We start from the raw sequence: 13244 nt of genomic DNA on the forward strand, positions 1-13244 counted from the left end.
GATTTCCAGTTTTTCTGGAGAAATCTCCCCTGACTTCTCTGGCTGGCTGGAGCTAAGTCGTGGTGGCCCCGGGCTTCTGTCTCCAGTTCCCCTCAGCCCCCACCAGACTTCTCGACTCTTCCAATAATCTTCAGGTTGAACAGAGCCTGTCCGCAGCGTGAGCTCTGGGGCCAAAAGGTGTGGGTTCCACTCTCGGTTCCGACCTGTTCGTGGGGGTCTTGGGCAACTGCTGCTTCCCTCTGAAAAGCCTGATCTGTCAAGTGAGTGAATGAAAGGACCTTCCCATGGAGTTGCTGTGAAGACTGGAGTAACTATTACAGCGTATTCCGGGCACACGGTTGGTCCAGTGTCGAGGGGTCGTTTGGATTTATCATTCGTGTGTTAATGATTCCAAACCTCCCCTTCTGCACAGAGTCTCTTTTCTGAGAACCCCACTTTGCCTGCTTGGAGGGTGACTTCTGACAGAGGGGCGTTGTGGTTGAGCTGATCATAATAGATGCATACCCTCGTTTTGAGCCCCGACTCTGCAGCACCACTCCTTGTTCTATCTTTCTTTTTTTTTTTTTTTTGAGACGGAGTCTCGCTCTGCCGCCCAGGCTGGAGTGCAGTGGCCGGATCTCAGCTCTCTGCAAGCTCCGCCTCCCGGGTTCACGCCATTCTCCTGCCTCAGCCTCCCGAGTAGCTGGGACTACAGGCGCCCGCCACCTCGCCCAGCTAGTTTTTTGTATTTTTAGTAGAGACGGGGTTTCACCGTGTCAGCCAGGATGGTCTCGATCTCCTGACCTTGTGATCCGCCCGTCTCGGCCTCCCAAAGTGCTGGGATTACAGGCTTGAGCCACCGCGCCCGGCCTGCTCCTTTTTCTAATCCCAAACATGTATTCACTCATTTCATGCCCCCAACATGAGACACACAAGAACCTGGGGGGAAGAAAGAGCCATGAACTCGGGCTTCATGTCCCACTGTTGACAATTTCTTGTGTGTCGTGGTTAAGCGGAACTTTTAAGATCTTTTTCACGTGGCCACTTTCTTTAGCGCATGGCCAGATATAAAACAAAGCCTGGGGTGCGGTGCCTCACACCTGTGATCCCAGTGCCTTGGGAGTCAGAGGCAGGATGACTGCATGAGCCCAGGAGTTCGAGACCAGCCTGGGCAACACAGTGAGGTCTTGTCTCTCATTTAAAGAAAAAGAAAAGGAAGGAAACAAAGTCAGGAAACCTTCAATCAATGCTAGCTGGGTGAGAGGCTGCTCTTGTGAGGCCTGATGCAGATCAGGTGGGGCATTTCTCATCGTGCCTCCCCCGGGTCTTGAGTTCAGCTTCATAAGGTGACCGGGCCATGAGCCTGCACCAGGGCCGTGGCATGCCTTTCCAGCTGTCCTCTGCCATATCCTTGGCTCAGGTGGATTCTCCTGGGGCCCTGATGAGCTTGTACTTCTGTGTGCGGGAGAAAAAGCCATGAATGGGGAAGACCTGCCCAGCATTTTCCAAATTAAAGTCCCTGTAGCAGGAGGCAGAGAAGGCCTTCTCAGGGGGCACTTGGAGCAACTAAAACAAAAATTAATGGTTTTGTTTTTATTTTAATACAATGGGTGCATCAGAAACGAATTTTCATATATATTACTTAAGAGGAAATTTCAGTAAGCACCGAGCTTTAAAAATGGGTAGATTTAAAGGGAAACATTCCCTAATAATCATAATTCAGGTGGTATTCAGATCTGATAAAAATTGTGAATGACTGGAACGTGGGAAGCATTGATTTAGCCTTTTCAGATGTGTTGAGTGAGTCCTCCACACTTACTGGTGTGGGCACAAGCTTATAACCTGTTATTCTTATAACAAAAAACAACATTTAAATAGAGAAATGCTCTCCAGTCCCTGCCTAACAGGCCCACTGCTTTTATATTTCTTATTTCCAGATCCTGATGTGGTCTCTGTTCATATTTTCAGCTGATTTTTTAACAAATAATGTTTTAGGGGACAGGGTTGATGCTGAGAAACATGACTGTCCCCCGAGGGCACCCATGGAAGGCAGAGGTCCCTGCCGCGGCCCTGCTCCGGACGCCTGCTCCGGGCCCTCCCTCCACCCCTGCTTCTGCCGGAGCCTCTCTGCTGCGTGTCTGCCTGCCTTCATTTTAGGAGCTACTGTGGGTCCTGCCTTTTGGCAAATGGTGCCTTCTGGGGACATTTTCTTAAGGTCACTTGCTGCGAATGGGGGAAGCTTTGGAGGACATTGGAGAGAAAACGGCTGTTTGGATCTCTGCCCATTCTTGAACGTTAAGGTTAGAAAACACAGTCTGTTCCTTCAATACTCAGGATTCTCTCTTTCAACTCCCCTGACCAGTGAGCACACAGGTGGGGCAACTGAAAAGAGGAAGAGACACTTGCTGGAATGTCCTAGCAGCTTCTTTCACCTACCTGGAGACCTTGACGGCTCAGCTCGAGTGTAACCCTTACAGGGATGAGCTGCGGTCCGGGTGAGGTCCTCTGTCTCACGCCCTCATTGCTCCCCAACATTTCTTCCCAGAACTTGCACCACTGATGATGGCCTGTCACTGCCGTCTCCCTTACTTGGTCTTCAGCTCAGTGAGGACGAGGACTGAGTCTGTCTTGGCCACTGATGAGTTCTCAGTGCCTGGCACACCATAGATACTGCACACTGGACGCATCTCCATCCAGGCTTTGCTGTACCTTCACATGAATACTGAGCAAGGGCCATTCACGACTCCTAGAGAAGTCATTTCTCCAACATCGAACCCACAGTCAATACTGAATACACTCAAGCACGTTGCTAGGAGGTGGATCTCATGTGACGTTTCTGACCATAATAAAGTTAAATGAAAGGAAACTGATTGCATAAAATTCAAAAAAGGTCATTTTCCATCTCCAGCATCAAGGTGCAAATTATTAGGTAATTCTTCCTTGCTGACTCTCATTTCTACCTCTGATTTATTGCTATGTCAGTTAAGAGAATGTTATTTGATATAACAAGTAAAAGCACGGACAACAGCAGAAAAAGAAGCCCATTCCATTGTTGGACTCCTCTGACTTTTAGTGTGTTATTTCTGATATTGGGCTAAATTCTGTCTTGAGTAACTTCTGCCCATTGCTTCTAGTTCCAGCTCTACTGTGAATGGCTTTGGCAGCTCCTGGGAAAGGCAGCCTCCCTGATTAGCCCCTCAGCTTCGCCTTCCTCCTTCTGTGAATCTTTCCTTCGCTTTTTCCTCACATGTATTAAGAACTTCCTCTGCTTATAAACCCCAGGGAGGCCACTCAGGTCCCGAAGCAGCAGCTGGAGCATCTCCGCATGGCCACTTCCATCTTCTCAGCTTTGAGTTGGCTTTTTCCCCCTTTGCATTTGTTTCCTAAATTTAAAAAGCTGTCGACAATATGCTAAAATACTTGCAGGTGGAGTTTTAGGCTAGAAATTTCCGGAGGGGCCTGGAGGACATGGGCCTGGCAGGGACCCAGCTACTCTCTTCCTCAGATGATCCAGGGTCAGGGGACTCGGAGGCCTGTGGAGCAGGCGATCCTCAGAGAAGCATTCGTTCAGCATGCTCCTTGAACAGATGGGGAAACTGAGGCCCAGAGAGGCTGCAAGATGAGCCTGAGCTGCACGATGCTGTGGTGCAGTGCATCTCCAAGTACAGCTCATAGGCCCTGGGTGGCAGCAATTGCAGGTTCCCAGGCCCCCACCAGGATGTGCTGATTCCAAGTCTCAGAGGACAAGGCCCGGGAATCTGCATTTTTAGCCAGTGTCTCCAGGTGATTCTCGCAACTCACGTGATACCACATCCCGGAACTGGCCACGGCTGACTATACGTGCTTCGTTTGGTGGGTGCTGTGTTGATCTTCTGTTTTTATAGTGAGACTTTCTAGATTGTGTCCAGCCAGGTGGGTGGATCCAAATGCCTTAGCCCACCAGGTTTCCAGAAACAGAATTTCTCCTGGTGCTTTCAGTGTTTTTCTTTTAAAATTAACATTCAACTCTGGCAGGACACAATGGCTCACACCTATAATCCCAGCACTTTGGGAGGCCGAAGCAGGAGGATTGCTTGAACCCAGGAGTTTCAGACCAGCCTGGGCAACATAGGAAGACCTCGTCTCTACGAAAAAAAAAAAAAAAAAAATTAGCAGGGCGCCCTGGTGTGTGTACCTGTCGTCCTAGCTACTCAGGAGGCTGAGGCAGGAGGATCACTTGGGCCCAGGAGGTCAAGCCTGCAGTGAGCCATGATTGCACCACTGCACTCCAGCCTGGACCACGGGGCAAGACGCTGTCTCAAAAAAAGTCAACCTTTATATATGGGAAAATTTCATTTAAAAATTTACTTCTCTCAAAATATCAGAACTGCTCTCCTGCACCCCACTGGCAGCAGCCAGTCAGGGGTAAGGAGTGACCGCCCATTAAGGCAGAGCTAGCATTTTCCAGATGTCCTCAGCCTGCAGGACTCTCTGCTGTCTCTCGCTGTGGCTGAAGGCAGTGGCCATTCCCCAGGATGGCCTGCGTGTGGCTTTGTTAGAGGAGCAGAGCTAGGGGAAAGGGAAGAATTTCTTATTCCCGTGAGGAAAGTGAGTGCCCTACAGCCCCAGGCATTTCAGAAAGCGATTAGAGTGAGGCTTTGGGGTGGGGGTGAGGAGTGAGAATTTTAAAGGCTCCATGTACAAACAAGTGTCTCCTCCTGGTCACACAGGTACAGGGCCCACGAGGCAGCCGGGAAACAGGCTCTGAGTCTTGCGTGGAAGCGTGTGGGACGCGCAGCCTCGTGGCTCTCTAGGAAACGCGGTGGGTCACAGGCTGGTCGGGTTGCTGGGATGGCCACCAGACCCTGTCCCTGCCTGGCTCCGGCTGTGTTCTCAACGCTGCTTTCCTGGTGGGGGAGCAGCATCCGCTCAGCAGCTCCAAGTTCTGGTTTTGTCAGCTGAGTCTGCGCATGCCTGGGCCGGTCCTGGTGATTCTGATTGGCCCAGCCCGAGTCAGCCTTCGGGTGTGTGGTCTGCGGTGACTGGCGGGTTCGGACGCCAGGCGGGCCCACGCGCGGGTAGAACCTCGTGCCTTCCTGGCCCGCTGTTTCTTTGGCGTGTGTTGAATCATGCTCTTGCACGGTGCTGAGTCTGTGGCCCTGGGAAGAGCAGCTCCATGCATGGTCTCCAAGGGAAGGGCAGTAGCCGCAGCACAGCGATTACAAACGCAGACTCCAGATCCAGGCTGCCTGGGTTCAAATCCTGACTCGTCACAGACCAGCTATGTGGCCTTGGGCAAGTTACCTCACCTCTCTGTGCTTCAGTTTTCTCCCCTATGAAATGGAGACAGTAAAGATACCTAATTTACAGGTTGTTGGGAGGATTTAGCCTCAGCCCATATAAGTTCTCCTTACCTGCTAGAAATCATCCTTTGTTTTATGCAGTGGTCTTTACATATGAAGGGAATTAACTTCTCATCTGTTAGAACTGTGACAAATATTTTTTTTCCCTAGATGATTGTCTGTCTTTGAGTTTGTTATGGTGATTTTTTTTGCCTTGCAGAATATTATATTTATGCACTCAAATTTATTAGTCTTTTCTTATGACTTCTAGATTTTAATTTTTCCTTTTTCTGTCTTGTCGAGAAAGATCTTTCCTCATTTTATTTTTTGGATGTTTTAGGATTCAGTGCTTATAACAAGAAAAAGTTATTACATTAGTTTGTCAATATTGTGCTTGTTTCTTTTTCCTTCAGATTTTTCCTTGTTTGTATTGATGGCCCAACTCCATGAGGCAAAGTTCCTTAAAAGGCTAATATGGAAGGCACATTGTGAATTTTTTATGACTCTATGAAGACGTGAATTGATGCTTAAATATAAGCTGTTGCTCAGGTAGAAGTCATTGTTTTGTGGGTTGAGTGAACGAAATTAAAAGCTTGGTTACTGGCACCGTGGATGGCCTTCAATCTACCCTTTCCTAACACCACATGGAATTTTAAAATTTTTATTTCTCTTCCTGAACAGAAAGACATTTGGCCAAGCAGGCTCATTTTGAATTGAGTGAAAGGAGTTTTAAAATGCAGCAAAGTTTTTGGAAAAAATTAACTTCCATGAATTCTACTGGGAATTTGTTTCATAACAAAAATTTCACAACGCACTGTGCTGACTTCCTTGTGAAACGGGTTGTTTGAGTGTGGAGGGAAGCGGTGGGAGGCTCAGGGGTTTGTCTTGGCCTCTGTGCCCCTCAGAGCACGAGGCAGGTGTTGCAGACAGCCTGCTCATGAGGTAGGTGTGGGTGGCACCGGCCAGGTCCGGGGACACCCGCGTCAGCTGCCCCAGGCCTCCGTGCAGCCTCCACAGTCACACTGTTCCGCGGTGACCACGTTACCGGGCACTGGTGAGGGCTTTTTGCTTTCCCAGGAGCCTGAGGACAGACACTGCAGGGCTTGGAGTTGTGCATTGCAGCCTCTCAGAGGTCCAGAAAGGTCCAGGCCCCTTCCAGTTTTTTGGATGTTCTTCTTCTCTTAAACAATAAAATGGAGAAATTCCATACCAGGGTTTTAAAATGTATGCTGTGTTTTTCATGAATCCTGCGAGGGCTTTGAGCTCACAAAGGTATAGTTGTCTTGATATATTGTCACAAGACATTTGAAGGACTTCTAACAGATGTGTTAATTCATAAGGCATCACAGAAAGGACAGTGGGCAATGAGACACCACCTTATACATGAATGACAAATGTCTTCTTTGAATTCAGTGACTCTCTAAGACTGTGTCCATAACCTTATGTGAAGGTAAGGCCTAAAGTCTAAATTTGGCACCACTTGTAGAAATAAAGCCCAGGGCAAATACCCTTCTGCCTCTCTCCCTGGCCCACCGTCCCATCATGGGCCTCTTTGGACCAGTTCTGGGCACGTGTTCTCTCTCAGCACCACTGAACCCTCTCACCCACGTGCCTGGGCTGGGCTTGGCGGGGGTGAGACAGCTGGATGTATTTCCAGCTGTCACAGGCAGAGTCCAGGCAGGCAGCTAGTGTCACACACACAGACACACACACACACACAGACACACACACACACAGACACACACACACACACAGGAGTTTACACACAAAGAAAGGTCAGGTGGGCAGATGCTGCTGGAGGCAAAGAAGTGGAAAAGAGAAAACCAGAGCTCCAAAAGGCAGTGCTAGAGAGGCCCAAGCTCCACGGAGCCTCCAGCGAGGCCCTGCCCCAACTGCCCCTTCAGCAGAGAGCCCGGCCCCCAGACCACTGGGCGTGAGTGCAGGACAGCGGTCAGGGTTGGGGGGGCACACTCAGGAGCTGGGCTTTTGCAGTTCCTCTTTTTTTTTTTTTGAGACAGAGTCTCGCTCTGTCGCCCAGGCTGGAGTGCAACGGCGCAGTCTCAGCTCACTGCAACTTCTGCCTCCCCAATTCAAACAATTCTCTTGCCTCAGCTCCCGAGTAGCTGGGACTACAGGTGCCTGCCACCACACCCGGCCAATTTTTGTATTTTTAGTAGAGAGGGCATTTCACTGTGTTGGCCAGGTTGGTCTCAAACTTCTGACCTCAGGTGATCCACTTGCCTTGGCCTCCCAAAATGCTGGGATTACAGGCGTGAGCCACCGTGCCCAGCCTGCAGTTCCTCTTGTGGTGAAAAGATGGAGAAATCCCACATCAGGATCATAAAAATTGCACTGTTTTTCCATGTTTACATTGATCACAGTAGGTCTTTGGACCCACAAAGGTACAATATCTCATTGTCATAGTATACCATAATATACTGCCACGACACATTTGAGGGATGTTCTATCTGATTCTGGTGGCGGAGGCAGCATGAACTGGTGGGTCAGTTCATTCATGCTAACGTGCGTCACTCAGACTATTTGGTCCACATGGAATCCCTCCTTCCCCGCCGCATGGGCCTGGGGTCAGGACTTCCACAAATGTGCAGACTGGGGTCTTGAAAAAGGTTTCAGCTGCTGACCTCTCTGTGTTCAACTGGGAAATGAACAATTGCGGATATCAACAACCTTAAAAGTGTACTTCCCTTTGGCAAGAAATCCCCTCTTGGGAATGTATCCTAAAGGCATATAATCTGAGATAGGCAAAAAAATTTGCTTCAAGTTCTGTTTGAAAATTTCTTCAAAAAGTGGAACCAAACCTTAAGATCCAGTGACAGGGGACTGTTGTTTAAAAGAAGACTGTGGTGCTTGTTTAGAATGCACCGCTGTGCAGACATAAAAATGACAACGTGAAAGTGTATTTATGGACGTTGGAGGAAGTTCACGGTGGAGTGAATTTTATAGAAATGTTGTTTATAAACCAGTGTGCCTGAGATGGTTCATGTCTTTGTAAAATCTATTTCTAGAAAAGGCTTAGGAAGGAGCCACCCTAACCACGTTGCTGGAGGAATAGGAGAGAAACCTGGAGGGTGTAGGTCTTCACATTTGCACGCTCCCAGTGGGGGCTGCAGCGATCGTCCTCCGTCACTGGTGACCTTGAGTGAACTAGCCTCAGTTCCTGCATCTGTATAATGGGGATGAAGCAGGAGTTTTGTACTTTTTAAAAGGCGAGAGTTCATTTCAGACTCCTAGAAAAGTGCTGGCGCTATGTGAGCCCTTAATAAACATGTGCAAATATTACTGTCTGGATTTTCTGAACTGAACATACACTGCCTTTAGAATGGGGACAACATGCTTTTCGAATGAAAAATAAAAAGCAAAGAGAACCATGTGCTTCTGAGAAGTTGAGTCCCCTGCTCTCTGGGAATAACTGATTTTGTGACTTTCCTCTCCTCAGGGGTCACATTTTCTTTCTTCTGGAAGACACAAGGAGAACAGTCTAGACCAATCCCTTCTGCGTATGGGGGACAGGTCATCTCCAATGGGTTCAAAGTCTGCTCCAGCGATGGCAGAGGCTCCGTGGAGCTGTACACGCGGGACAATTCCATGACATGGGAGGCCTCCTTCAGCCCCCCAGGTGAGTGACAGCGTTAGCCCCAGGAGGCTCTGCCTGGAGGAGTGGAGTCCTCTCTGAGAACGGGATGCTGAGGAGCCCAGCGCAGCCCAAGGAGCCCAGGGATGCTGCTGCCTCCTGGCACCTGAGCTCCTTTCCTTTAAGGTTGCTGGGGAGGTGCACGGGGAGAGGCAAGGATGTGCCCTTGGTAAGTCGCCTGTGGGTGGTGCAGAGCCCGGGCTCCGTCTGCCCATGCGCTGTGACTGCTGTGGGTTACCTGACCACACTGAGCTTCAGTGACCACACCTGTGACGTGCAGATGATATTAACTGTAATTACCTCACGGTTTTCAGGAAATTAAGCTGCAGATGTGGTGTGCAAACTGCAAGCAGTGGTTACATTTCTCCTTCTTTTCCTTCTCATTTTCCCTCTTCCTCTTCATCCTCCTCCTTTTTCTCTCATATTCTTTGTCTCTTCCTCTTTCTCTTCCTCCCCCTCCTCTTCTTCCTTCTTCTTAGTGGTATAGACTCGAAATTGTTTAAAGCATGACAAGAAGAAGCTTTTGGAGAGAGAGGCTGAAGATCCAGGAAGCAGAGGAAGGGGCTGGGGGAGAGGGCGTGACACGCTGGGCTGTGTGTGGTCTTGGAGGAGGAGGGGCCCTGGATGTGTGGGAAGAGGACACGGGTCCCTGCACGTTGGCTGAGTTTGCAGGTGGGTGTTGAGACACGGACATGGGGTAGGAGGCCACAGAGGCTGACGAAGGTCTGAAGTGGAAGCTGGAGAAGCGGAACAGGTGGCCGGGGATGCAGAAGGACTCAGGGTGGCATGGAGTGGGGGCCTAGTCAGGACTGGAGCCCAACAAGGGAAGGGCAGAGGTGAAGGGGGCAGCACAAAAGCCTAGGATGGCCTCCTGGCAGGAAACATCTTTGATGTATTTAAGGGAAATCCATTTTCTGACTCATTCTTAAGGGAGGCTGCATGGCCCAGTTATTAAAAAGCGTGAACTCTGGAGCCAAACAGGCTGGATCAAATCCCGCCTCTGGACGTTGGTAGTTGTGTGAACCTGGGCACCTTCCCTAACTACCCTATGCCTCAGTTTCCTTATTCATAATATGACAGTAATAGCAGTATCACATCATAGGGTGACTGTGAGAACTAAGTGGGCTGCATAAAGCCTGGAATGATGGCACAGTGGGCCCAGAAGGTGTCTGCCTTTTTCTATGGATGCTCGGTGTGCTCTGACCAGCTTGTACCTCCACCTCTGAAAGGAGGGGCGATTCAGCAGACACCTGCTTCGAATTTGCCCTCTGTGATCCCCAAGGCCAGAAATAATCTCTGCCACAGAACCATCTGAACCTTGTCCCTGACCCTCCTGTTCCACTTGCTATCAGAGTCCGATTGCAAGCATCTTATCTCTGTGCTCCTTGGGGCTGATGGAACATGGTTTCGGCACCCAGTAGGTTCTTTGACCTTGAACGTGCTTTAAGGTAAAGCCTGCTCAACCCTGGCCGCTTTTCCACCCAGGAAAGGGCGAGAATTAGAAACGCTTCTGGCTGGCAATATGCTCTCTTTTGTGCATTGAAGGCGTTTGTTATTCTTGCTTTAATAATACTACTTTGGACCAACCTAGGATCCAAGCATGCTCCAGAGACTCAAAATTATCAGAAAGTTGCACAATCTTGAGCAAGAAGCCCTGATGTCACTCTGGGTGATCTAAGATGCATGGCTGGCTGGAGGCGATGCGTGTCCTTTAAAAGCACCGTGCTGTTCCTTCCAGCAGCAAACTCAGGAGGACGGCTTACCACACACGCTGGCAGAACGAAGGGGACCCTTTGTGGGGGAAGTGACAGTCAAAGTCTGATGAACATTCTTGTTGATGAGCGTGGTTCTTGTGCCAGAGACAAGAGTAACACAAAAGTTGGCTGATGGAGGTTCCTGAATGAGCAGGGAGGTTGGTCTTCCCCACCAACTCACTCCCATGTTGGTTAACATTATACGCCCTCGCTTAGAGCAGAGGCTGATGCCAATGGCCTGTGGGCTGAGTTGGGTCCTCAGATGCGTTTTATGGTCCTATATTGTGATTGCCTAGGCCATGTTTGTCAGAAAAAGATTTGGAATGATTTACGATCATTAGTAATGATTTTATTTTAAAATTAAGATTTTCCAATTTCTCTTGGAAATAAAAAGACTGGCAAGGCAGGCTGTTCATCTCTCAGGTTACTGGTCGGGGAGGTGAGTGGGGGCCACCTCCCTGTGATGGGGCAGCCACCCTTCCATGCACCGCAGTCAGCACAGAAGCCGCGTCCTCAGGGAAAGCCCATTGCTGTGCTTACCCACCCTTGGCCTCTGCAGACTGGCTTTGTGGGCGCCACAGAATGCCTATATTGCTGTTAGATGTTAATAGACTTTGTTTTTTAGAACAGTTTTAGATTCACAGAAAAATTGAGTGCAGAGTTCAGAGAATTTGGTACTCCACCTCCACACATGCACGCTTCCCCACCATGGACATTCCCCACCAGAGTGATCCATTTGTTACATTTGATGAACCTACAGTGACACATCATTGTCACCCAAGGTCCATAGTTCACATTAGCTCTTGGTGTTGTACATTCTATGAGTTGGTGAGGTAGATCTTTTGCCCATTTTAAAACTTGGATTTCCTTCCTTCCTTCCTTCCTTCCTTCCTTTTCTTTTTTCTTTCCTATCCCTTCCCTTCCTCTCCCCTCCCCCTCCCCTCCCCTCCCTTACCTCCTTCCCTCCCCTCCCTTACCTCCTTCCCTCCCCTCTGCTCCCCTTCCCTCCCTTCCTTCTTTCCTTCCTTCTTTCCTCCCTCCCTTTCTTCTTCCCTTCCTCCCTTTTTTCCCTCCCTCCCTTCCTTCCCTTTCCCTTCCTCCCTTCTTTTCCTCCCTTTCTCCCTCCCTTCTTTCCTTTCTGTCCTCCCTTCCTTCTTTCTTTCCCTTCCTTCATTCCTTCTTTCCTTCGTTCCTTCTTGCCTTACATCTTCCCTTGCTCCTTTCCTTCCTTCTTTCTTTTCTCTCTCTCTCTCTCTCTATCTCTTTCTTTCTTTTTCTTTCTGACGGGAGCTGTCATCCAGGCTGGAGCACAGTGGTGCAATCATAGCTTAGTGCAGCGTTTAACTCCTGGGCTCAGGTGATCCTCTCACCTCCGTTGCCCAAGTAGCTGGGATTACGAGCATGTGCCACCATGTCTCGCTAGTTTTTTTTATTTTTTTATTTTTTGTACAGTTGAGGTCTTACTTGGTTGCCCAGGCTGGTCTCAAACTCCTGGCTTCAAGCGACCTTCCCATCTCAGCCTGCCGAATTGTGGATTGTTTGTTTTCTTACTGTTGAATTTTAAGAGTTTTTGGGTATATTTTGGGTAATAGTCCTTTATCATGTCTTTTGCAAATATTTTCTCCCCATCTGTGGCTTGTCTTTGACAGTGTCTTTCACAGAGCAGACATTTCTAGTTGTAAGGAAGTCCAGCTTGTCAATTATTTCTTTCATGAATTGTGCCTTTGGTGTTGGATCTAATAAACCATCACTAAACCCAAGGTCATCTAGATGTTTTTCCTATGTTATCTTCTAGGGGTTTTATGGTTTTGCATTTTATTTTAGACCTATAGCCCATTTTGAACTAATTTTTATGACAGGTTTAAGATTTTTTTTTTTTTTTGAGATGGTGTTTGGCTCTTGTTGTCCAGGCTGGAGTGCAATGGGGTGATCTCGGCTCACTGCAACCGCTGCCTCCCAGGTTCAAGCAATTCTTCCTGCCTCAGCCTCCTGAGTAGCTGGGATTACAGATGCCTGCCACCATGCCCAGCTAATTTTTTGTATTTTTAGCAGAGACAGGGTTTTGCCATGTTGGCTAGGCTGGTCTCGAACTTCTGACTTCAGGTGATCCACCTGCCTCGGCCTCCCAAAGTGCTGCTGAGGTTACAGGCGTCAGCCACCGCGCCCGGCCAAGATTCTCTCTTTTTTTTTGAATGTGGATATTCAGTTGTTGCAGCACAATTTGTTGAAAAGACTCTGTCTGTTCCATTGTACTGCCTTTTCTCCTTTGTCAAAGATTGGTCGACTGTATTTTTATTGGTCTATCTCTGGGCTGTCTATTCTGCCCCACAGATCTATTCTTCTGTTTTTTTCCAATGCCACACTGTCTTGACTACTGTAACTTTTTACAGTAAATCTTGAAATTGGGTAGTGTTGTTCCTCCAATGTTGTTTCTCTCCTTCAATATTGTATCGGCTATTCTGGCTCTCTTCCTCCCCGTAGTTTATCAATATCCACAAAATAACCTGATGAGATTTTGATTGGGATTGTGTTGAAGAT

The 13244-nt window shown here is 48.7% G+C and overlaps 1 protein-coding gene across 2 annotated transcripts in view; it reads left to right on the forward strand.

Annotated features, from left to right (window-relative positions):
* The window catches only part of ADGRD1 (adhesion G protein-coupled receptor D1), a 186734-nt gene that overhangs the window by 19985 nt on the left and 153505 nt on the right, over positions 1 to 13244 (forward strand). For both annotated transcript variants that reach the window (XM_025403585.1, XM_025403586.1), the window contains one exon: positions 8758 to 8937. In XM_025403585.1, coding sequence (XP_025259370.1) covers positions 8758 to 8937 — 180 coding nt within the window. The remainder of the gene's footprint in view (positions 1 to 8757; positions 8938 to 13244) is intronic.

Source organism: Theropithecus gelada, chromosome 11, assembly GCF_003255815.1.
Source record: "Theropithecus gelada isolate Dixy chromosome 11, Tgel_1.0, whole genome shotgun sequence".
Lineage (NCBI taxonomy): Eukaryota > Metazoa > Chordata > Mammalia > Primates > Cercopithecidae > Theropithecus > Theropithecus gelada.